Source organism: Aethalodelphis obliquidens, unplaced genomic scaffold, assembly GCF_003676395.1.
Source record: "Aethalodelphis obliquidens isolate GAN/ISIS:26980383/991018 unplaced genomic scaffold, ASM367639v1 scaffold48, whole genome shotgun sequence".
Classification (NCBI taxonomy): Eukaryota; Metazoa; Chordata; class Mammalia; order Artiodactyla; family Delphinidae; genus Aethalodelphis; species Aethalodelphis obliquidens.
The window spans coordinates 15,006,556-15,032,180 of record NW_020837992.1 but is presented as its reverse complement, the minus strand read 5'-3'; the positions used below and the strand labels follow the sequence as shown (position 1 = coordinate 15,032,180).

Below are 25,625 nucleotides of genomic sequence, written 5' to 3'. Positions count from 1 at the left end.
GGATTCAGTCTACACTTCAGTTCCTAACTGTGCTGTTCACACACACCTACACACTTGAAAAATTGTTAACAAAGCCACATGTATTCTACAAAAGGAAGTGGGGGGATCAAGGCCAGGTCTTTAGTATTTATGGAAAACTCTCACCCAAGTTAACCCTGAAAAACTGGGCCATTTGGTTAAATGATAACCAGAATAAACCGATAGCATTCTATCATGTATATTACTAGAATACTTATTATAAAATGTTACCTAGTAGGGTAGTCCTAACCAACTGGCTTCCTGAACACAGCTGCTTTTCATTTCTTATTTATTCGTGGCATACATTCATTATTGAACTCTTAAGAAATGTTCCTCCCTGAGAACACATGAAGGGATGTAGTTCTAGTATTTTAATTTTCTGTGGAATTAAAAGCTGTATTTCAGGGGTACATAACTCAGTCTAGGTTCTGTTTAAGCAACAAGACTGTTAACCCCCCAAAATGTTAATTTTGTGTGTGTGTGAGCGTGCCTTCTGAATTACCTGTAAAGTAACCTGAGGCCCTAGGAGTCTGTGATAGGAATGGTGCAGGAATGGGGGTAATTACACTTAGGTCTTGGGCCTGCACTCTGGGTATCTTGTTTTTGTAAGTTTTTTATTGAGGCATCACACACACAGAGAGGTGTACCAATAGTAAGTATACAACTCGGTGAATTTTCACGAACTGAACATATCTGGGTAGCCAGCACTCAGAGCAAGAAACAGATTATCGGCACCCTGGAAGACCCCCTCATGCCCTTCCAGACTCTTCCAACCACCACCCCCTCGCCACCTCCAAGGTAATCATCATCTTAAGTTCCACATCACTGTCTAATAGGTTAAATTTTAACAGGGAAAAGTAGATGAATTAATACTTCCAAACAGCGATGTCTGTACAGTGTACTGCAGAGGCGTGCTAAATCTTGGAAATGATAGTACCTCCTTTTCTTCAACTTTGCAGGTTGTGAAACATCCTAGACTCCTCTAGGAGTGCTTTCCAAGTCCGTAGTTGTACGTTCTTCAACAAAAACTTTGGGGAAAATGCCAACTTTCCCTTTGCACTCCCCCTCCAGCCATTCTTCATTCACTGATAAAAGGAGAAGTATACTTCAATTTCTAAAATGAGTATAGGAGAATTACCTCATCTGAATATTGCACACATCTTTTGTCGGTCCTTCACCCCCTAGTTGTGCTAACAGGGAAAAGTCTGCTTTGGAAAGTGATTGGAGGTAAGAGCAAACATAGGACTTAGCCATTTCATTATTGGTTTCTGTCTTAGACATGATAATGGAGGAATAAAATGCAAAGGAATGAATTAGACTTTTCAAAATGTTACCAAAGAAATAAAGTGAAAGAAATTGAATAATGAATCTTTAGATACGATTTTTTTTTTAACAAAGAGTTTTAGCTTTGTTGGGAATCGTTGTTTTGATTACAGGAAAGGGACATGCAATTGGTTAAATATATTAATAATGAATGTTCACTGGTGAATGATCAAAGAATTGAGAGTTGGAGCTAGTGATGGGTTCAGTCCATGTTTGTAAAATACAAGAATTTTCATAGCACCTATTTTGAGACTAATAAAGTGCAGGCACAGACTTCATAACTCAGTTGTAGATAATATCCCCGTTTTACTAAGGAAAAGGAGACCCAGAGTGATTAATAGTTTGTTCAGGGTCATTCTGCCAATAAATACCAGACACCTTAGGTATGTATGACCTACTCCAAAGCCCATCTACCAGACCGTAGAACCAGTTCAGAAGTTCATCTTTGGATGTAAGACATCTGTATCAGATGTTACAGCAGCACTGGTGCTTGGATCCTGTCCCCAGAAACTCTTGCTTTAATTAGTGTGGAGTGTGGTCGGGCATCAGAGTTTTTTCTAAAGTTCACTCAAGGTGATTCTAATTGCAAACTGTTGTCTTGATTCTTCCTCCTATAATGTGAGTCATGGATCAACATTTGTTGTCGTGGGTCCTGGGAGCATACTAGAAATGCCCAAATCTCAGGTCCTACCCCAAACCTGAGTCGGAATCCATTTTAACAAGCTCCCCAGGTGATTCACATTTTAAATTTGAGAAACTTTTGGAATGAAACTCTATCATAACCGTTGAATACAGTTGAACTCGCCCCTCAGCCCCACACAATGTTTATGCTGAATCTGTTTTCTCTGTAAGTGTTATTATATCAAAATATTACATGGATACTTTCCGAATTAGACCAACTTAGACTTTTATACGTATCCCAGTAGAGAGTACACCACCTTCTCTGCATACCTACCCAGAAGGTTTTTCAGAGCATTCACTTGTCTTTTTCTTATCCCCAACCCTGAAAAAAAACCTCTGGACAATTGGTTGATACTGACACTTAAAAAATGGTGTGGGGAGTTAAATCCAACCCTTACAACTGAGTTTCCATTCTCCCTTTCAGAAGATATGCACTGATTGTGCATCCTGTTTCTGTTTTTCCTTACTCATATTTTGAGTTAGTTGCCACAGTCGCGTACACTCACTCTTTACCCCATTAACTTTACAATCTCCTGCTCTCGTTTCTTAACCTGTTAGATTTTCTGTTATAATTGATGATAGTGTTCGGTTTTCACTACTTTGCATTACTAATGCACAAGATTTCAGCCATGTGGATGAAGCTTTTGATGTGACTCTTGCTTGTTACCACGTAGAGAAATAAGACTGTGTCAAACCATGAGTTAGAGCGGTGCTCCTCTGTATGGTCAGTAGACCAGCATCACCTAGAAGCTTGTTAAAAATGCAAATTAGGGCTTCCCTGGTGGCACAGCGGTTGAGAGTCCGCCTGCCGATGCAGGGGACACGGGTTCGTGCCCCGGTCCGGGAAGATCCCACATGCTGCGGAGCGGCTGGGCCCGTGAGCCATGGCCACTGAGCCTGCGCGTCTGGAGCCTGTGCTCCGCAACGGGAGAGGCCACAACAGTGAGAGGCCCGCGTACCACAAAAAAAAAAAAGCAAATTAGTGAGCCCCACCCCAGACCCGAATCAGAATCTCTGGAGCTGGGCCAAGGAATTTTATTTCACAAACTGCAAAGGATGCATGAGCATACTTAAGTTTGAGAAGAACTAAATTAGAACCCTCCACTTATTTCAATGTTTAATGTGTTTGATTTGTAACATCCAGGAAAGTTGCCAGAGAGAGCAATTCTGAATAGTTGCTTCTTAAGGCAAAATTTATCCCCTTCTTCCTTCATCTTCGAAAAGTATATCAATTCAAAGAATTGTAGTTTGCAGAAGATCAGTATCATGTGGTTTGGTGCAAAGGCAAAATGATTCCAACCACCTTCCAATTCATTAGTTCTGGTATGAGAATCCATGGCTTCCAAAACAATCTTTAATAATCAAAATGTGATTTAAGTCTGCCATTTGTTGCTTCCCTGCCCAGGAGAGAGCATCAGATGGAAAGGTCAGTGCTCAGTTTTGCTCCCTCTGGCTGAAAGCTAGGCAGGATATTGAAAACATCGGCTAAAGTTTGTAGCTTATTGATGTTTTCTTCTCTCTGCTCTTGAATTTATTCCTGCTAACGTGAATTAGTTACTCTAATCCAGGAGTAGCACTTACCCATTGATAACACCAGGATTACATCCCCTTCCAGAAACTCCAGGTCTTCTGGCTGGGTAGCCTCGTAGCTGAAGAGTGCTACCACTTGGCTCCCTTCCTTAAGCTGAGCTTCTGTTGTCTGGTTATTAGCATCCGATTTTTTGGTTTCTTCAGTTTCATCTGGAAAGCCCTGGTCACCCTGAAATAATAAAAGGCCTGTTAGTTTTCCTAACTTCCTGCAGCGAACATTGAACATCACCAAAGTCAGCATCAGTCAGCAAAATGTCAGTGTAGCACCTGGGTTATAAACTCAGAAAGGCCAGTCTGTGATCAGTACCTAGCATAGACCTGGCATGTACTTTATGAACACCGGATGGTTGGATAAATGAAACCAAAAGGTATGCAGGACTGTAGATAGTCTTAAAATCTTACTGAAACCTTACAGTAATCCTGAAAAAAGGTAGAATAGGTACTAGTGTTACTTCTTTTCAGATGGAGAAACAGAGGTTGAGTCACAAGTAAGTGACAGAACCTGAAGTCAGACCTGGGTTTCTAACTCCCAAATCCAACACCCTTTCCCCAGTACCCACGACACTGGGCACCTTGTTATAGAAATGCAAATTTTCTGCACCATCCCAAATCTATTAATCAGAAACTCCCTGTAGGAGTTAACAATTGTTACAGAAACTAACAATGATTTCAAACATTAAAAAAAAAAAAAAACCCTTTTCAGTGAAGTAGTTCACATTTAGAGCAGAACTCCTAAGCAGAATCCTTTAAAGACAGAACTGAAGGGATTAGTCCAAAAACAGACAATTGGAAAACCTAGAGTGACCTTTCAAACTTTCAAGGGACCCCTTGCACTGGCACGCACCCTCAGGGTCCTGGGCCTTTCCTCTCAGCCAGAGGCACCAGGACGTCTCAGCTCCAATGTCTCTACTTCCTGAAGGCAATTTTCTGAACTCTTAGATAACCACAAGGTTCACTTTGTGGGGTTTACTACAGGGCCTTCCTCCAGGCCCGTCCTCTTTAATTCTTCCCCTCCCATTCATTTTTTTTCTTTCCATGGAACATTTGCCTTTGAGTGAGAACCTACCAAAGAGACCCTTCCCTAACTGAGCAGAAGCCCCTGCCCAGCTGTAGGGATGCGGGTTTGGTGGAGGGACTCTGCCTTCCACTGTGGGCCCAAGGCCTGCGTGGTCTGGAATAGCTTTCCCACTTTGGTCATTTCCACGGCCTCAAAATCTACTTGCACGTGAAAACTAGTAACTGACCAAGGATTCACTTAGGAACTATTTAATTTTATACCCCCTAGACTGATACAACTGCAGATGCCACAGTCGACAAACGCTGAAGCAGGAAACACAGGTGAGTAGAGGGAGAACCGAAGTGTCACTGGGACCCTACTCGACAACAGCTTTGGACAGTGGAGACTGCAGACTCACGGACTCTGGTCGGGACACCCCAGCCTCCAGACTGTGGATGGGGAGCTGAGTACTCAGAGGAAGCCCACCAGCCAGCCTAGCTGAGCTCCCTGTCTTGCTCATATGCCCCTTGAATCATCAATCCAAAGCAAGCCCTCTCTATTTTCTCCCTGCTCACAGCATCATCCTAGCACAGCAGTGTACAAGGCCTTCCCTGATCTGGCCCCGTGGCCTTTGCAACCTTGTCTCCAGCCGCTGTCCCGGTTACATCCAGTAGCACTGAGCCCCCTTTTCCCATTATGGTGATTCTTGTGGTCTTCCCTCTGTTCTCTCCATCTATGTAACACATCCATCCTAACCTCCTCCACCTTGCTAATTTCTATGTACCTTTTTCAGGATAAGCTTCAAGACAAATTTCAGCATCATTTTCTCTAGGAAGGCTACTGACTTGTCCCACTTCCCTCCAGCCTCTTTGGGTGAGATACCCTCCTGAGTGCTTATATAACACAGTAAGGCATTCATGCATCTCCATCAGTTTACTTAACACATGCTTTGTAGTCATCTGTTTGCCCTTGTCTTCCCCCCAAGAAGGGCCTGTGTCTTAACTAGTTTTTATATCTCTAGTGCCTATCTAAGAGAGCAGTAAGAGCCCAGCAAATGTTGGTTGAAGAATTAATGTCACTTGACAAACGCTGGAAACAACCCAAAAGTACACCAACAGGTGAATGAATAAGCAACTTGTGGTATCCATACAGTGGAATACCATTTAGCATTCAAAAGGAATGGACTACTAAAACACAAAAGAATATATCAGTGTATACTGTATGATCCACTAGTGTGAAATCACATAAAAGGCAAACAAAAAAGTATGTTGACAGAGAGCAGATGGTTGGTTTCCAAGGACCATTATTGGGGGAGATAATTAACATCTACAACGAAAAGAAATGGCAACTTTTCCTTGAGAGACTAAGGGACAAAGTCCAAGAGTAATAACTTGTATCTACTACTTTTAGCCTCGAACTTTGCTTCTGACTCCCTTTATTCTTACTGGAAAGTCAGTTAACTCTTTTCTAGACCTCAGGTCCTATAGATAACCTGCCCTTTTACTGTTAGTATCGCGAGGTGTTCAAGAGTACAACAGGCAGGCTCTGTGTAATCTTGGTCAGGTTCACCTCCCTTTGCCTTGTTACCTAAATTACAAAATAGGATAACAATACCTGCCTCATAGAGTTATGGGGATTATGAGAATTATACACAGACTGCATGGTACCTGGCACATGGGAAGTTCTCAATAGATGCTTTGCTGTTAGTAGGAGGTTTTTATCCAAGGCATCTCTTTGTGAAATAAATGCTCACTACTTTCTTTCACTCCCAAGTGTTCTAACCCGTGGAAACTTAAGCTGAAGAATGGCTGTGAGCTCAGCCTCAAGCTATGACTTCATTCCAACCTTGCTTGATAGTGATGGGTCTAAACATTGAAACAGTTAGGTGTGGCAGCAGATGGAAGGGACTAGAAGCTTTCTTTGGGCGCCTGGGCCTGCTCTTCTCTTGTGGGAAACCCTCTCTTGGCTGCAACCCAGGTGAGGATGCAATGGAACAGAGGCAGAGCTGAGGCTTGTCACCCACCGTATCCCTGACACCAAGCCTAGTGACAGGCACACAGAAGGTGCCAGGTAAAGGCTGAACTGCTGTTGAGGAAGCGGCCCATTAGAAACATGGCCTTAGATGCCCTTGAGCTCACCGCACTCACCACTGTGTTCTCACACCACACAGTCAGGCAGTAGTTTTTCACTTGGGCCCAGGCATCCTTCATGCTGTCTTCTGAAAGGAGCACCAGCTCACTGCTGTCCCGAGGCCGATAGCTGGGTAGAGATAATGAGGAAGAATCAAGTCAGAGAGCATCAGTGCAGAGCCATCCTCCACTGCCATCCACCAGGCCAGCAGCAGGCTCCCCAGCTGTCCCCCTAACTGCCCCCTGCGTGGAGCTCACCTCAGCTTCGTATGTTCCGGTAGGAGCTCCAGCTTCTTAGCCACCATGTCGCGGACCTGGCTGTAGGGGAGCCCGGGCTGAGTTTCCAAGACCACTGTGTACTTGTAGTGCACCTTGAGTGTGTAGGACATGGGGACGCTGAGCTTGACTTCCTGTGGGGAGAGCAAGCAAAGGGAACTCATGAGTGTCTGAGGCTTCCTCTGAGAAACATGCCGGATCACAGGGAGCACCCCGTGACAGGGAGAGGCCAAGAAGTACCTGGTTTCACAGTAACACGAGAGGGCCTTCAGAGCTCTGTCCTCCAGCCCAACTCTCACTTGGATAAGAATTCCTGCTGGGTTATATCTGGCCCACCAGCCATGGGCCAGTAGGCAGTGTGTGCATGGAGGAGGGAGGGACTGTCGAGGGTGTCCCTGTATGTGTGGTAGCATCTGGTCTACCCTTCCTTTGGGTCTCTTTCTGTAATCCAGGGAGACACACCCGTGGACATGCTTAAGTGGGCAGCCCAAGCTCTTCCTTCCTCTACCACTTAAAATAGTACAAGGAAAAAAAAAAAGTTACCTTGGGCTCTTTTTTTTCATTCTGACCTAAATGAAGAAGGTAAGGAATAAAACAAAAGACAATGATGAATGAACACTCTTGGCCAGCCCCTGCCATATACAAGAGGAAACCTCTTAGAACAGGGCACCCAACTTCCTGTCCTTTAACCTCTGGGATGATTACTAATCGTAATAAACTGCAGGGTAAATCACTGGGGTGATGTGAAGGGCGAAGCCATGAACACACAGATGAACCAAGTCTCTGATTTAGGGAGGATATAGGTAATTATCAAAGGACCATCACATTCTCACCAACCCATGGGGTTAGGGAGGGATTCCCCAAAGTCAGTTAACAGCAGTGCTGCTGGTGTAGTGGTATCATTCAAGACTCCCAAAGGTCAGTTAAAGCAGTGGGCTCCGTAGAAATGAAAATCAGAGAGTGTAAGATGAGCCAGGGGCCACTAGAAGAAATATGAGAACCACTTATTTTCACTTTGTCCCTTATTTTTGTGTATGTTTTCTAATGTGCAAAATATATTAATATAGCAGTATGTATATAATTTATATAAGAGAAGATAAAGATATTCTAAAGATATTCACCATGGTGGGGAGGGGTGCATGATCAAAAACGATCACTGATCTAAAACCCAGCTGATCACTGGAATCACTTGGGAAGTTTTTTCTAGAAATACAGGTTCCTAAGCCTGATTCCAGTCCTAAAACACCAGAATCAAAGGCCTAGGAATCCAAATTCTTAAAATCTTCCTAGGTTAATATGTTTGCTGGACCCCTAGACAGAAAATACCAAAAATAAAAAGCTATCAAGGACATTTTGAGGGGCAGTAGGAGAAATTTGAATATGAAATATACAATTTATATTATATAATTAAGATATAATATTAACATTATCCTAGATATAACAATTATATTGTGCTTATGCAGAAGAATGTCCTTGTTCTTAGGAGACAGACGCTGAAGTGTAGGGTGAAGTATCATGAGTCTGTAACCTACTTTCAAGTGGCTCAGCCACTAGAAAAACATTTTATACTAGAGAGAGGAGCAGGGCAAGTATATGGTCCAAAATGTTAACAATTACTGAATTTAGGTGAAAGGTATTCTGGTGTTTATTGTACTATACTTTCAACTTTTCTGTAGGCTTGATATTTTCAAAATAAAAATAGGGGCGGGGAGCATCCCAAGTGATTCTAATGACCAGGTGGGCATGACAATCACTGACCTAGGATCTGGACATGCCACCTATTCAGTGCACCGCTGCCAAGCACTTACTCAGAATCGGCTTAATCTGTACCAGTGACAAAAAGCCCCTGACTTCCCAGGGCAGCCATCTCCACACATCAGGAGAGTCTGCCTTTCACACTTGCCCCATGGTTCTTTGTCCAGCCCTCAGGGCTCTGCAGAGCAGTTTCTTTTCCAGACAGAGTTCCTCAGACATTTGAAAAGAGCCACTGCATCCGCCTTTTAAGTAAACATGTGAAGCAATTGCTTGAAACTTTCCTCCTGGGCTGAGGTCTCCATACTTGATGAGCGAGCTGGGATACTCAGTGCCCCTAGAAAGCAGCTACGTGTGCCCAAGCCCCACGAGTGTTCTGGAGCAGGCAGGGAGGAAGGCCATCGATTTCCTATGTTTGGGGTCGGTGAGTGGTGAGTGGTACAGGAGGGAGGGGCCTCTGGGGCCGTGCGGTCCTAAACTGAGTGGCCTGCTGGGAGGACAAGAAACCACATTTCCCTGGAAGGCTGGGAGAGCAGCTACACCCAGCCCTGGGATGTTGCTCCAGAGACACAAACCTGGTGACAACTGGGGTCTCCCAGGAGCCCTGGAACTGGGAGGACCTGGGATATCAGCCTCCTGCGAGGTTTCCTCCTGGAGGGAACAGGAAGAGAGGGTGAGAACCTTCATTCAGACACAGTTCTTAGGCAGGGGTAGGAGTTGGGGGCAGGGCAGACCCTGCAGACCCCCATGGAAAGGAGCCAGGTGCAAACGACTTCCTAAAAGCTGGGGGTGGTGGTAACATTCAGGGGAGACTAAGGAAAGTGTGGGTTAAATGGGACGCAAGGTTGACCTGGTGAAAACCAATCGCAATAGAAATGAGGATCCTAGCCCCCAGGTAAAAGGCCCTTGCTGCCTAATCACCCCGTTGAGCCACCCTGGAAACCCACTGGAGGTGGGGTAGGACCCTGAGTCTTGTCTTAGCTCACCCTCTCACTCCACATCTTGCCCCTTCAAAGGAAACATTCCACTTCCCATTTGCATGGCAGTTAGAACTTGTCAAGTCATCTGGACATAGTGACTCTGGCCAGGGAGGGCCAAGCCCACAGAGGACAACTGGTTGCATAGTCTAGAGAGAGACGGGGTCCACTGCCATCAGACATCTGCATGGATGCAGCAAAGACCACTCCCCAGGCCTGGCAGAAGGGCAGGTCACTGAGACGGGGGCTGAGGGTGCGGTGGCAGCAGCATCAGAAGCAGTGGCCGGCAAGGCCTGTGCTCATTCAGTGTTTTAAAGCAGATTTCTAAATTTGAATGGATTTCACCAGCCAACACATTGACTATTCTTCCAGGTGAAGAGGACATTCTGGGAAGACCTAACATTCATAGGCTACAGCTTTGGTCAAGTCACCCCTGACCGGGAGGAATCACAGAGCTGGGGGGCCCCGGTAGGTCCTGCCAATGCCTCTACTCAGCACATCTAGGTTTTTTCCTTCATCCCCAGGTTCCGCTCTGGGCAGCTGGTACCAATGCAAGGTGGGCTCGGGACTAGTGTGTCTTCAGCGCCTCTTCCGCGCTGCTCTTCTCTCCTCCGTGGTCTGTCGGTGGGGGGCTTGGGGGGGAAGTGGGGGGAACAGGTCAGACCTTGGCACTACAGTACCTGGGGCTTCTGCTGAGAATGGATCCGCAGTTCAGCTGGTTCAAGGTAGTTGCAGGGAACAAGCCCCTTCTGCAGTGCAGCACCACGGAGACAGAAAGTGGGAAATAGAGATGCGCTCATCAGTGGCCACAGCACAGAACAGCCCAGAGACATGGGGAGGGGTGGGTGGACAGCTGAAAGAGGGTAGCAGGTACTGCTCCTCAAAAAGCTCTTCCATGTGCTGCCAGGGTCCCTTGCCCCCAAGCCCACCCCTGGTCCTCTGAATACCTGCCCGTTGAACATGACCGTAGCCCAGTTATCACTGCTCTTCTTCAAGACAAAGACGATGTTCCCTGGCATGACCTGGAGCTCCTCTGGTGTCTCAGGCACAAACCCAAACAGCACACGGTGGGCTTCTCCTTCCAGAGCCCTGCAGGGGGAGGCAGGGGGGAGAAGAAGAGGGGATAGACACAAGATACAAGATCCCAACCACTGTCTAGCCTGGACCGCATCCCATCCTGTGGCGCTATGGACCAGCAACTATGGCCGTGGAGCCGGCTCACTCCAGGCACCTTCTAACTCCACTTCAGGTGACCCTGAGCAGGGAGGTTGCCTGCCTGAGGTCCCAAGAGGACTCGGCAGGAAACTGCTCGTGAACATGCTCCGTAACCATACGTGCAAGTGGCACAAAAGAAATATAACAACACTCATAACGAGACCTTGGCATCCCTGCCCTCCCTTCCCTTCTGAGGAGGAAGTTTCCTGGGTATGCTTAGCCAGCGCCGAAGCCTGGGTAGAGCCCAATCAGAGGAGGGGCACAAGGTGAAGGTGGGTGAGAGCCCGCTGGGTGAGGAAGATGAGTTGGGGAGGGGGGAAGAGCAATCACCTAGAGCCAGCATGGGGGTGGGTCAGGCACACGGCGGGGGAGAGATGAGCCCCCCACCAGGCGGGGGGAGAGATGAGCCGGGAGGCTTGGGGGAGAGCGTAAAGAGCTTTGAGGTTGGCCTAGCTGTGCCTTGTACAATGTCGTTTCCCCTTTACCGTTTCCTCAAGGCCTGCTTTGCCCTTGGGGCGTCCCATTTGTGCCACTTCGGAGCGTGTGACTGAGGCAGGCCCACGTTCCCTCCACTCGCTCTGGCCTTGCTGGTTCTCCCTCCCTCCCACTCTGCTCCTGCCTTTCCCTCCAGCCCCTCCTTTTGTTTCCAAACACCGGATTCATGTATATAGGGGATACTGCCCCCACTAGCACATGGAGAGTTGAGGAATGAGCGAATCCAGCCCCCTGACTTTTGTAGTTGCTTTGGTACTTTTTTCAGCTTTTGTGACACCCTTCCCTATCGGGCGCGGGAGCTAGGCTTGTTTCCTCACTTAGAGATAACTCTTAAGAAAGCTGTAGGTTATGTCATTCTTGGCTTCTCATCTTACAGAAACATGACTTCTTCTTCTTGAGTCCTTCCTCTTCCTTCTTCAGAAAACGGGTGCCAATAGGGAGTGAAAAACGCCCACACAGGAAAGGACGTGCCGTTCCAGCTTCTGGAATCACTCTGCTCGCCTGATTCCAGAAGCCCGGCCTCCCCTCCTCCAAGGTGGCTGCGGCCTGCAGAGAGCTCTCCACCCTGAGGTCGGCGTGCGGCCCCCAGCGGCGACCTTCCACAGACACTGCTGCACTTCAGCAACAACCCCTCACTCTCTGGGCGCACCTTGACCTGGGGACACGGGGCCACCACGCAGCTGTGGCCAGACCCCCATGTCGACCCCACCACAGCCAGGGCTCCGTCCCCTGCCTCACTCCCTTCTAGCCCTGAAAGCAGGAGGAGCGGGCATGCTGGGCTAAACTGCACAGGATTTGGCCCCTGACCCCAGCTTCACCTTCTTCAGCCCTTTGTTGCCATCAGTTCAGGCTTGGAGTTTGGGTAGTCTGCATTTTGGCCTAAATCTAACTTACCTGAAGATCTCTGGGGTCTTGGGCCTGGGCGGAGGCTCAGCTGCCTATTGAACATTCAGGAGAAATGAAGAAGGGCAGGACAGTAAGTGAAGGAGGGGGAGAGAGAACAGACGGTTAAGGGTAATTTAAGCCTCCTTCCAGACCAGAATATCAAAGACTGCATTTCTGGCTCAATCAGAACACTGTCTAGGGAGAGGACACTGTGCCCTGACTAAACACGAAAATAACGCCTCCCACCAGCTCCCAGGGCCCAGGTTTCACCAGCACAGCAATTCATCTTGAGCCACACCTGGTCTCTGGAGTTCAGCGATCACAGAGCAACACGTGTCATGAGGGTGCTTTTGCCTTTGAGCTCCATCCCCTTCCTGGAACAGTTTCCCAAAGCGCTGCTCTATGGTTATTGTCTGCTCTGTCACATGACACTCGTGGGTATTTAAAAATGAACCCAAGGGCCACTGAGCAGGCAAGACTCTCCTTTTGAGGTGGGTTCCCTGTTCTACACTGAGTAGCACGGAGCCCAGTTATCCAGGCTTCTTCCCCTCTGGGAGTCCCCTGGCTGCCCTGAAGCCCAAGGGAATCCCGCAAAGCTCTCTTCAACCTTATGGTGAAGAAAGAGGTCAAAGAATTGTGCCTCTCTTGCTCTCCTCCTTTGCTCATCTTACCCTCCAGTGCCCCGGTGTCGGTCAGCGGTCATCTCTCTGACCCTGGAGGCTGTCAGCGCTGCTCTCAGGGTGACCGGGTGTGTGTACACTGGACCGTGGTTGCCACGCTCAGAAACGCCTCCCTCTGCTAGTGTGGCCCGACACTCCTGTCCATCATGGTTCTTTTGCAGCAGAGCTAGAATTTTCCTTAGCCGGCCCTACCCTCTTCCCTTCATAAGGGAGCTCTGCCTTCACATTTCTAGACCCACTGTCACCTAATCCATCTGGATCTGTGTCTCTGAGCCCAGCTTGAGCAGAAAGATGGTTCACCCTGGGCCCCCAACCTGTGTTCCCGAGGAAATCTTCTGCACGCTGGCAGACAGATGCAGCCACAAGAGCCATGGCCTCAGGCCCCGGGCCCCATGGGAGTCCCCTACCAGCCCCTGTGTCCTGTGTCTGAGAAGAGGCATTGTGAAAAAGCCTTCCCTAGCTGTGTTTCAATTTCCTGAGAGAACGGTCAAGACTTCGGGAGAGACGATACACACCAGAGCTCTCTTAGAACTTAGAGAAGTGAAGCCTGGCATTTGGGGAGAAGCAGGAGTGTTGGTTCCTGAGGACTTGAGATTAAGCCTAAAACTGCCTCATTCCCCCACCAGTCATGGGACCCGTGACAGAGAAGGGTCATGCAGACACCCTCAGTGGCACTCAGAGCTCAGCTGAAGGAGCCCTTAAAACGAGGCAGCTCAGCACAAATATTCTCCCCAGTTGGCTGTTTCACAGAGAGCTCTGGAGACCTCGACCCATGGAGAAGGACAGGACCACCTCACCTGTGGCTGCAGAGGGGCAAACCCCGAGAAACTGTCTTGATCCACCACAGATGCCACGACCTGAAATGGAGAAAGGAAGGTGTGAGGGCTCGGTCAGCACTGCTTCCCCATCCTTCTGTGGTTTTCCCCAAGATTCCCTCCTTTCTCACACCCTGGATCTGTTCTCGCGGGTACTTGGTTCCAGAAGTGGAGGGCAAACGGGAGAGGCCACAGCAGTGAGAGGCCCGCGTAGCGCAAAAAAAAAAAAAAAAGAACAGAAGTGGAGGGCGGCCAAGGATGGGCTTGCTGACCCTCTGGGTTAGAAGGTGCTGCTCTCCCAGGGCAGAGCCACAAGGCAGGTGCCCTTTTCCCAAGAGTCCTTCTCCCCTTGCTCCACAGGGCCCATGCCGGAGGGGTCTCAGGGGACGCTGAGTGACCTCACTTACCGTGGCCTTGCCTAGGTAATCCTTCTTGACCAGTTGAGCCACTTGCCTTTCATTGGGCTGAAACAGCCTGCCCACAGGGATCACCACTGGCTCATACAGCTTCTGTTTCTAAAACACAGAGAACATGGTCTTTTATTACCTGTGAAATGGGGCTAAGGGTGCTCGTCCTGCGTCCCTCAATGAATGGATGCGTGGATCCGTTGAGATAACCTCACTAGAGCACTTCTTCTCAACGTGCAGGGCCAGACTTGTTATTATTTCAGGGTGTCTAAGGCAGGACCCTTTGGGTTCACAATCGCCTTACACCGAGGGGCCATGAGGCCATCTGTGGGTGTTGCTTGCCCAGCACGCTCTTCTCCTAGGGGAGCTGCCCCTTTCCCACTCTGTGTGGCTCCGGCAGGGCTGGCACTCACGGCCCAGGAGGCACCACAACCACAAAGGTGGCCCTTGACCCAAGCAAGGCCCACGACAGTGCTCTCTTGGGACTGGTGTCCGCAGACGTGGATAGGCATGTACAGACTGACTTGAGCCCCCTTGTTCCTGGTGTTTAAAAATCTTATTTAAAACCAGCTTCATCCCCAGCTGTGCTCAAACGATGGACACGTTTCACCATTCGTTCACATAATCAAAGCATTTTTGTTGAGAGCGGTCACGCACCTGGCACAGAGCCAGGTTACGAGGACCCAGGGGTGAGCAAGCGGGCACAGCCTCTGCCCTTGTGTGCCGGCCCCAGCCCCCAGCCTCTCCCCCTCCCCGGCTGCCACCAGGCGCCCCTCAGAGGGGCATGAGGAGGGCTCTGCTGTCCCATACCACATGGAAACATGCCCCAAGATCAGCGTTACCCAGAGTTCAGAGGAGGTACAAGCACCACGATTACGACTTCCCGATCCGCACGTGCACTAAAAAGAAACGCAAACCCAAGCGAGTCCTCCTGCCACCTGCTTCCCCAGCGCACTCACCCAAACGCTTTCCATGGCTTTGTTGATTTTGGAATGTCTCGGCTCAGACTTCATGCTCACAGCCAATGCTAAGTGTTCCTCAGCCTTTTTCCATTCCTCCTTCTTGGCGTACATGAAAGCAATGTTATATAACACCTAGAAAAGCACAGGCCGCAACATAAAACTTGAGGCTGCTCGGAATCTAGGGACCACGCAGGGGAGAGCTTGCACGTGTGTTCCCGGAATATTGCCTGGTGACATTTCTCCCTTTCCCAGCTCTCCTGGGAATATCCAAAATACCATCAATCTTGCTCCTGAGTTATATCTAGCACAAGGACGGTGTACAGAAAACATCATGTAATGCACAAATCCAACATCGTGTGCGTTCTTTCAACAGCCAGGCAGGTCAGCAGGGGACTAGAATTATTGTGTGGTTTTGGTATTGAGAACGGTGATGTGGTCAACGCCCCTTGAAGAGTTGGGAATAAAATACAGGTCTGGGGCCTCCCAGACCAGCTTCTGCCACTGAGCCAGGGCTCAAAGACTGGACAGGTGTGGGATGGAGAGAGAGAGAGGGTTCCAGATGCATCGTTCGGCATCAGCACCAAGAGAACCCTGTGCAGAACACAGGAGTAACAAGACTGTGATGTCGTCATATGGGCAGGAGGAAACTCTATGGGCAAAAGTCCACTGGAGGTGGAAAGAGGCTCGATACAAACCCAGGGCAGCACTATACCTGGGGTGGGAGAAGATCAAGATGGCAGCTCACAAGTAGGGTTGACTTTACTTCTTTTTAACGACAGTGCAGCAAGTTCTTAGGGCTCCTCGCAGCATGTATGGAGCACGACTCAACAGCCGGGAGATGCTACAAGCTTTTCCCAGGTGAAAGTGATGGGAGTCACAGCCTGATGCCCCGGGGTGGGGCGTGGGCAGTTCTCCAGGGCCTCAGAGAGGAGGTAGAGCTGGTCAACCGAGGCCCGACTGGAGAAGGGGATTGTTGGCCTTCCAAGCTGTTAACACGTGGAGGCAGTGCAGTGGAGGTACCCCAGGGCTGTTTGCTAGTATGTGGCCTCGGCTTCATTATGAAAGGGTGATAGTAATGTTTCCTGCCCCCAGGTTTTTGTCAGAAATAAATAATTCACAGAAAGCACTGAGTTCAATTGCTTGGCACACACGAGGTGAATTCACTACTCTCGTTACTATTATCTGGGGAACTATCTCGGGACTTGCCTGGAGACTGAGCAAAGAGGTCTCGCCTGCCTTCTCGGGGAGAGCCCTCGTGGTTTGGGGGAAGATCACAGGGCCGAGTCTGCGGACTGATGCCATCTGGGGTTTCTGTGTGTTTGCAGTCAGAAGGCTAAATCTATGAAGAACTTGGGGCTCCTGGAGGTCAGCGCTGCCTGTCCTTGTCATTGTCTTTATCATCATCATCACCATCATCAACGATACCATTTACTGACCGCCCCTTTGGGCCAGGCACTTTATCTGCATTACCTCTAACCCCACAACCACCATACAAGGTAGGGGCCTCACTTCCGTGCTTGCATAGTCCTTCCCTAGCACTCCTCTTGCCCTAACCTTATCACCCCGCATTACACGTGACCATGAGCTTCTGCAGCTGACACTGTCTTGTGGACTCCTGGACCTCCATTGCCTGACACCAGCAGGCATTATAAATGTATGCAAAAACGAGTGAATTTATTAGCAAATGTGTATGAGGTAAGTACTCAGCCTTTCTTTACAGCTGATGAGGAACCTGAGGCTAGTAAATGACACATGACTTCCCTAGGTTTATACAACTAGTAAGTGTTGGGCAGGGATCTGATCCCTGTCTCTCAGATCCCAAGATGGCTCCCGTGATTCTCACCCTCCCACATCCAAGGGAGCTGACAGGTGTAGCCAATAGAATATTATGGGAATGAGGGGGGTGTGACATTTGAAGCTAAGTTATAAAAGACACTGAGGCTCCACATTACTTTGTCTTGGTTCATTACTTCCTCGGGGGGAAGTCCCATGACTTCCATGTCATGACAGGACTCAGGCCACCTTACGGAGAAGTTCATGTGGCAAAGAACTGAGGCCTCCTGACAACCGGTGACACTAACTTGCCAGGCACCTTAGAAGTAGATCCTCCAGCCCCAGCCAAGCTTTCAGATGACAGCAGCCTTGCCAACATCCTGACTGCAACCTCACGAGAGCCACTGAGCCAGCACCACCCAGCCAAGCTTGGGTTCCTGACCCCAGAAACTGTGAGAGAATCAACAGTATTGTTTTAAGCCACTCTGCTGTAGAGCAATTTGGTAATCAGCAGCAGATCATTAATACACCTCTCTATACCAGCCTGCCACCCACACTGTGATTTGGTCCAGGGCCTCATCCAGATAAAAAGGACAGTTTATCAAGGCAAGTATGGATGGGGGACATGGTTGGTTTTTCCATAGAGTTAGTGGCTGGTGCCGAATGATGGACACAGGGACCAAGCCCAGACACAGAGATCTAGGCTCCCTTCCTGGGCTATTTCTGAGCAGCAATGAGCTGTTTCCCTCCGCATACACGCTTGGCCAGCCCAGCCCAACCCTGACCACGTGTGCAGTAAGAAAGGAGAGCTCGAAGCCATTTAAAACTTCCTGTTTGGTTCTCAGCCACCTGCTCTTAAGACCTTTTCTAGCAACAGGTTTTTATGACTCCATGACCGGAAAAGCCCCAGACTCTTTTCAAAAAGGATGGTGTGATTTCTCAGAACCCTGGTGGGAAGGAAGCGGTGGCTTTATACGTAGGGAAGTGACTGGAGTGTCCCATGTGGTGTACGGGACCCTGAAAAGTCCAGCCTCACTTACAGAGAAGCCCATATAGCCAGTATTTCCTGCCCCCTGGTCATTTCAACTCCAATTAGAGGAGGAATGTTCCTCCCATGGAATTCTGCTTTGATAGTACCATTCTAGGATTCTTTCTCTAGCGGTTCTGTGTAAGTGATTCTCAATCAGGGGTAACTGACAATATCTAGAGACATTTTAGGTTGTCACACTGCGGGTGGGGTGCTATAGGCATCTAGTGGGTAGAGGACAGAGATGCTGGTCAACACCCTACGATGCACAGGCCAGTCCCCACAATAAAGAATGAGCTGGTGCAACGTATCAAAAGGACCACAGTTGAGAGACGGTACTCTAGAAGCCGGCCAAATGCCAGCCAATTCCCACCGAAAAGCCTCATTTCCCTAGTGTGGGAGAACTGAAGTAAGTTGCTATCCTGTCACAGGGCTGGGGGGAGACATGTGTCCCCAGGGGCCCAGGCAGCTGTGGACTCTATTATTAGCCTTGAGTGACCCTGGGGACACTTGGCTTCTCCTGTCTGAGAAACTAAAACAAGGGGACATTTTTTCACCAATTCTTCTAAATAAAGATCTATGATATTTGCATGAATTTTAGTTTTAAAGCTACTGGTATATATTTGGGGTTTAGAACGGGAGTGCAGAGGGTGGGTTGGAAAAAGTACATGAACCTATGAAGTCACAGCCAGACATGCCTCTCTGTCTTGGTCATACAGAACATAAGTTATCCTCCTATGGAGACCTTTCCTAACTGTGTGCTCTGAGCTGTTCTTTGACCAGGAGGGGACAGCTTGGTGCTAAATTGTCCTCTCTCTCTTTGGGTATATACCAAGTACATGAGGCCAGACCACGCATCGCAAAGAGTGTCAACTTGGGAACTGCGCGGGGTTAAGGCAGGTTCTGTATGGCAAGTGAACCCGTGATTTTGGATTTGTCAGTATGATGCTGAGAAAATTGTCTGTTCGCCTGAATTATACAAATTATTGGGACAACTTTCACAGGCCAACATACTCGTGTGCAGCTAAGCCTCCCTTCAGAGAACCCAGCAAACTCATTTCTACATGGTCCTTTGAGCCTCACGTTATTCAAATCCATGAACTCAGGTAACTGAGGACTCCATGAGGAGCCCGAAGCAATTGATCTGAGTCTTTTCTTAAGGGAAAAATTGGAGTCCTAAGGCAGGGGAGGCGAAATGCCTTTTCCAGGCTCCCGGATGTGTCAACAGATCGACGTGCATCTGTCAGCTGCCCCTCAGCCAGCAGCCACCCCTGCCCAGGCTGGGCCCTTCCTTCTCACCTCACAGGCAAACAGCTTGAACGGTAGCCCCAGGATCTTGTAGTCGATCAGCTGGTTCCCTCGAAGCTGAGTCAGGGCCTCCTTAAGGTCTTTAAGGGCGGAATCATATCTGCAGGAAAGAAACCAGTTGAAGGTACGGAGGCATAAAGAATAAAACGTGTGTCTGCTGCTCTTTGCACGTCCGTCTCACTAGGACAAGAAGCCTGTCTAATCTCTTTTGACCTTCTCTAGTTTTTCGCCAATCCTGAGCCCCAGCATCCCACAGAACCCAGTGTGAACGGCACCCCCTGGGGTTGTGCATGCCAGTAACCCTGCCAGCCTCCCAGTTTCAGGCAGCCACAGGTATTTTTGTCTCTGTTGACTACACACACCTCCCACCTTTCCGACAACCAGCCTGTCACTTCCCAAGAGAGCCTCAGTCTCCCCTGAGAGCTTTAAGCAGAGCAGCCCCTGCTGGCCTCCACGTCCCCACGGGGCTGATCAGACCATGGCCTGTGCCTTGCTTCCTACCAGGAGGCCAGGCCAGCCTGACACAGCTCCAAGGGGCCCCTTCTCACAGCCACTGGCATCACCCTCCTGCCCAGAGCTTTCTCTTTCAGCTTCTCCTGAGTCCAGCTTAGCTACTGGTTTTGTGGCCTTTGTAGTCTCCTGTCCCCTCCCTCCTCCTCCACACGCTTTGGGAAAAAGAAAACAGAAAGCATCACTTAAGCCAGACAGCATTTCTATCACTTCTGGCTCTGCCCTTCTGCTTTGTTGGGTTGGCGTTGTGCTGACTGGCTCAAGGTGAATCAGGGCGGCTGTCATTGGATTCGTGGTGGAGAATAGGGCCAACCATATCAACAGTGCCCATGGGCGGGACTTCCCTGGTGGTCCAGTGGTTAAGACTCTGGGCTCCCAATGCAGGGGGCACGGGTTCGATCCCTGGTTAGGATTCCACATGCCACACAGTGCGGCCAAAAAAACACCCCCAAACAAACAAACAACCCAAAAACCACTTAAAAAAATAGTACCCATGGGGGCGTGGGCAGGACCTGGACCAGACCTGCTTGGCCTGCCCCTGACCTCCACAGATGCCCTGGTGGGAGGGAGCCATTGCCAGACAGCAGGGGGTAGAAGCAGCAAACATCAAGCTTTCCCCATCCCCACGCCAGCCCCTGTCCTGGCAGGAACAAATGTGGCTGCCTGGTGGCTCCCAGCAGACAACTGAACCAAAAGCCCCCCGGCCACTGTCTGACCCAGAGCTGCCACGTGTGGCTTCTCTTGAAGGCAAGCCTGGGATCTGGACACAGGCTGGCGGGGACCCTTGAGAGGTGGTGTGGGGTAATGAAGGCACCCTAGGACAGGGGCCGAGAGACTGCGGCCAGCCCCGCCGCTAACTGGGAGACCCTGGCAAATTGCTTCCCTGGCCTCAGCTTCCACGTTGATAGTATAGGGAGTGCACTGTTTACAAGGAGCATATTACACTCAAGGGGCAGAGCGCAGGAGAAGCTGGCTACTGTGTACTCCTGGGGCTAACCTCTGAGGTCACACCCACCGAGACTGGAGTCCTGTCTGTGCCACTTACTATCTACTGACAAAGGGCAAGTTACTTAATTTCTCTGTTTCCTCATCTTTAGAATTAGAGAATAGTAAGAGCACAAAGCATTCAGGTGCTTAGGACGGTGCCTGGCACACACAGTAATTTACTATTTTTATTATATATATAAGTAATATAATCTACATATTTATATATATATAATAATTTACTATTATTATTAATACTTACAGGTCCAACTCTAAAACTGGCAATTAAATTCATATACCAATCTTTTCTTACATGCTTACTGAACACCACATACTGTATTAACTATTATCAGGAAATAAAAATACATAGTTGTAGAAGCTGGAACACTGATCTCTGGGAAGCCTGGAGCGGGCCAGGAGGGCAGGCTGGCCAAGAGGTCCCAGGGTAGCGGCAAGGTGGGGGGAGGGAAGCTGGACATTCTGTCATCATTTGGTTGGAAGGAGGTCCCACAGCTGCAGGGGCTGCAGGAGGAACAGCAGCAGGAGACCTGCGTTTGAAACAGAAGGATGGTTTCCTCTAACACATCCTTGTTAATAAAGCTGATTGTAAAACCTGTTAAAAGCAGGCAGGTCAGGGCTTCCCTGGTGGCGCAGTGGTTTAGAGTCCACCTGCCGATGCAGGGCGATGCTGCCGATGCAGGGGACGCGGGTTCGTGCCCCGGTCCGGGAGGATCCCACGTGCCGCGGAGCAGCTGGGCCTGTGAGCCATGGCCGCTAAGCCTGCACGTCCGGAGCCTGTGCTCTGCAACGGGAGAAGCCACAACAGCGAGAGGCCCGCGTACAGCAAAAAAAAAAAAAAAGCAGGCAGGTCATTCCTTAAGAAGAAAGAAGAATTTCAAGTCATTTACACATCCTTTTAGGCATTCCCTTGAAGGGGGGCGAGGTAAGCATCTCTGTTCTTTCCGACTCACTGAGCCAAGAAGCAGGCAGGTGGAAAGGCAGGTGTCCTGTTTCACGTTCCACTGCCTGTTTGTGAGAGCACGGAAGGTCCTCTCGGAGGGCACGCGTGAGTTCTGTCACCACTAACCTGCGGGTGTACCTGCCTCTCTGGCGAGCGGGCTCAGCAGCTGAGTTTCAGCTGTGAAATAACAACGCCTGTGTCTCCCTGGGGTTGAATGAGCCCCAAAAAATCCTCCTCATAATTCTGCCCATCAGGATGGTTAAAGATCTGGGCCCAGGAGGAGGGAGAAAGAAAGAACCGACATTATTCAAAAGGCTTGCTTTGTGTTTAAAACGGGGTGGGAGTCCCCCTGCTAGATGTCTGTTTTTGCGGTATGCGGGCCTCTCAGTGCTGTGGCCTCTCCCGTTGCGGAGCACAGGCTCCGGATGCGCAGGCTCAGCGGCCATGGCTCACGGGCCCAGCCGCTCCGCGGCATGTGGGTTCTTCCTGGACCCGGGCACGAACCTGCGTCCCCTGCATCGGCAGGCGGACTCTCAACCACTGCGCCACCAGGGAAGCCCTTAATATATTCTTGTACATATAATGTTGCTTATACTCTCACTTTGGTGGCTGAATTATCTCATTGAATGGATTAAACCGGGTGTTTGAAAACACATTCTGCAGGAACGAAGGAGGGTTTTGATGTGGTTTCATGACAGTCGTCATTGTGTGACAGCTCAATACCTCATAGTAGTAGACCACCACGGATGCTCCCGTGATGGACAAGGTATCACCACCTGGGCTATGACCCATCAGGAACACTGGTGGGGTGCCACACCTAGCCTGTGGTAGTTATGTAGGCTCATTGTGGGCCATAACTGGGCAGCAGGCCTGCTTTCCCTCCCCGGAGAGGGCTTCTGCCTCTTGCTGACTGATTGCATAACTTCCCAGAGAAGGTCCAGTCATGCTTCCCAACAGAGGCTGGGGAGATACTGCTCAAACACCAGGTCCAGCATCACCAAGACCCCCTCGGGGTTTCTCTGTGCATTTCTCCAGCTTGTGCAACACTGGACCACTTACTTCTCCATCTGGTAGTAGAGCATCCCTCGTTGGAAGTAGGCCACTGCTAAGTGCTTGTCTCGGTTAATGCTTTCGGTGAAGGCCTGTGGGGAGAACAGCCAGGCAGTGAGGAGGTGTGAGATGAGCCAGAGGGTGAGCCAGGAAAGGTCACGAGAATGGTTCGTGTCTTGAAGGTGACCGGAGGCTGAGGGATCAGAATGCCCTGTGTTGTCACTTCCTAGTGGCATAGCGTGAGGCAGTTTACCTAATCTCCTTGAACCTTAGTTTTCTCCTCTGTAAAATGGGGATATTCACATCTGCCTTTCAAGATTACTGACAGGATTAAAATAATAAAAGTAATCAAATTTGAAAATAACCTAATTAAAATGTTATATACAGCGTAATATTTATTTTATAAATGTATTACAGAAATATTATGCAATTAAGGTAATTATCAGTATGTGTGTTCTTAGGGCCATTTTGTTCACTGTTTTGAAATATTATACAATTTAAATAATAACAAATAAGAATGCATAGAAAATGCCAGGAGTGAGGACTCAAGTATGAAACCAAAGAAAGAATGAGATGCCAAGAGCAGAAGAAAGCAAAGAGAAACCTAGAGCAGGGAGACGAAGGGTGGATGGCGGAGTGGGCGGGCCGAGAGGTGAGCTGGGCCGCACAGCCTCGCCCAGGAGCCCCGAGAGGCCGGAGGCAACAGCCCCCGCTGGCAGAGTTGCACCCAGACCAGCTGCCGAGCTTGGCCAACCTCTTCTCCTGACAGTGCATCTGCGGTGCCGTTGGCTCAGCCCCCGGGCAGGCTCCGGAGAGGAGGTGGAGGCCCTCTCCCTCCAGCCAGACGCAGGGCCCTTCTGCACTCCTGTCTGCCCACTCTGGAGCCGGAGGCAGGCTTGGCAGTCTCTGCAGGTGTTCCAAGCGGCCTCTCTCTCCCTCTTTGTCAGGGTGAGAATGGCTGTGGTAGCAACTAGCCCTATCAAGGGGCCTGCGAGTCCACACCACCTTGCAAAGACTTGCAGTAAAAGGTAAAAATAAGGACTAACATTTACACAGTGGTGTGAAGTTACACAGCACTTTACTAGTTGGTGCCTCCTATATGGGAATAGAATCTAAAACAGAGTGGATATACGTATATGAATAACGGATTCACTTTGCTGTACAGCAGACACTAACCCAACATTGTAAATCCACTATACCCCAATAAAAATTAATTTAAAAAAATAGTTGGTGCCTCACTCAATCTTCATGATGTTTAACCTCTCCAGAAGCTGAGAGCCAGAAGTCTGCTTGACTTCCTGAAGACCAAAGGTCCAGAGAGAGGCAGAGCTGGGGTCTGATCCTAGATTTTCTGCTTCCAAACGCCGTACTGTTTCCATCTTACCATGCCCAATCTGAAGAAGTGATTGTTGAGAATGCTCAGCCCCATACTAGGGAGGATGAGAGAAAAAATAGTTGAGAAAGTTACCATGACATCCCACAACTTGTCCTCGGCAGACATCATTAATCAATCACCGTCTGCTTTCCTTCCACCGGCCTCAGAATCCTTAAAAGAATGCACCACATAATTGATCAGAACTGTCACTTGAGATGAAACCGGTTTTTCTTAAGCACCTTCTCTTGATCTCTTGGGCAGGCAAAGCTCACACACAGGAACGTCTCGGAAAGCCAAAAGCAGTGCTTTAAAATCAGGTGTGAAGCAGTGAGATGGAAATTCTGCGGCTAGCAGCTGATAGAAAAAACAAAGTAGGGAGGCTTTCAAAAAGGTGTTAAAGAAAGTTTCCAGAATGATTTGAATGTAATAGATGGAGAATAAAGGAGAGCATAACCCACAGCTAAGGGTTCCCAGCCGGCTGCTTGTTAGAACCACCTGGGGAGCTTTTCAAAACTGTGGCTGTGCAGGCTCCTCCCCAGGCCAGTTGAATCGGGATCTCTGCGGGTGGGCTGGGCCTGCGCAGCTTTTGTGCTTCCGAAGCTCCTGAGAGGTTTCTAAGGAGAAGCCGAGCTGAGAACCGCTAATGACCAAGGCCCGGGTGAGGCCACGGGCACAGGCATCTCCACTCACCTTCTCCGCCTCGGGCATGCTTCCCAGGATCGTGTGCAAGCAGCCGATGTTGAAGCAAATCCTGGAGTGTGGGTCCTGGACAGCGGTGAAGGCGTCCAGGGCTCCCTTCCAGTCCTTCTTGTCGGCTGCTAGCACCCCTTCATTCCAGAGGCTGATGGTCTCGGCCAGGGACATGGTCAGGTGCAAACCCGGAGGCAGTGAGCTGGTGTCTCCCCTGGCAGGGCTGCCCTGGCCCTCACTTTCTCGGCCTGGAGCTCAGAATGGGGCACAGCCTCCCTTGAGACACCTTAGTGTTGCAAAGGCGGCAGGAAATGTCCCCACCTTTCGGCAACTGACGCATAAGCCTACCGCGAAAGAAAAGGAAAGAGAAGGAGAGAGAGGGCAAGCGGGGCCGAGGGTGGAGGAGAGAGGAAGTGCATCAGAGACTGCCCGTGATGCAGCAGTTCCCCAAAATGTTTCTGCTCTGTCCCCCGGCCCTTCCTCTCTGTCTTCCTTCCCCATCTGTGGGCGGCAGCTTCTGGCCAGCTCCCTGTCAAATGAGGGTGTTGGATGACAAAATAGCCCTTTTCTCACACCCTCATAGACCGTCTTGATATATTAGGTTTTTTTATCTTGAGCTAAAATTGGCAATCAAATTTCTGAGCAGGACGGTCTTGGGTGTCTATCTGGGACTGAGATACCTTTGTGAACACTTAGGAAGCTCAGAGGGAACCAGTCTCCTGCAAATGGCAAAATTAGGAGCCAG

The 25,625-nt window shown here is 49.4% G+C and overlaps 1 protein-coding gene across 2 annotated transcripts; it reads right to left on the bottom strand.

Moving 5' to 3' along the window:
- Window positions 1–613: 613 nt before the first annotated feature.
- On the bottom strand, window positions 614–25,201 carry NCF2 (neutrophil cytosolic factor 2). Of its 2 annotated transcripts, none has more exons than XM_027083063.1 (15): window positions 24,881–25,201; window positions 22,825–22,907; window positions 19,302–19,410; window positions 15,200–15,334; window positions 14,241–14,348; window positions 13,816–13,875; window positions 12,348–12,391; window positions 10,691–10,832; window positions 10,424–10,492; window positions 9,342–9,417; window positions 7,558–7,583; window positions 6,997–7,148; window positions 6,757–6,868; window positions 3,604–3,781; window positions 614–1,103 (listed from the first exon to the last, which is right to left on the bottom strand). In XM_027083063.1, exons 1-15 carry the CDS (start codon window positions 25,052–25,054, stop codon window positions 991–993), a joined length of 1,581 nt encoding a protein of 526 aa, XP_026938864.1. In that variant the 5' UTR covers window positions 25,055–25,201; the 3' UTR covers window positions 614–990. The 2 variants fall into 2 exon arrangements, with proteins under 2 accessions (XP_026938864.1, XP_026938865.1); XM_027083064.1 differs by lacking the exon at window positions 24,881–25,201 and adding an exon at window positions 24,284–24,504.
- Between the last annotated feature and the right edge of the window lie 424 nt (window positions 25,202–25,625).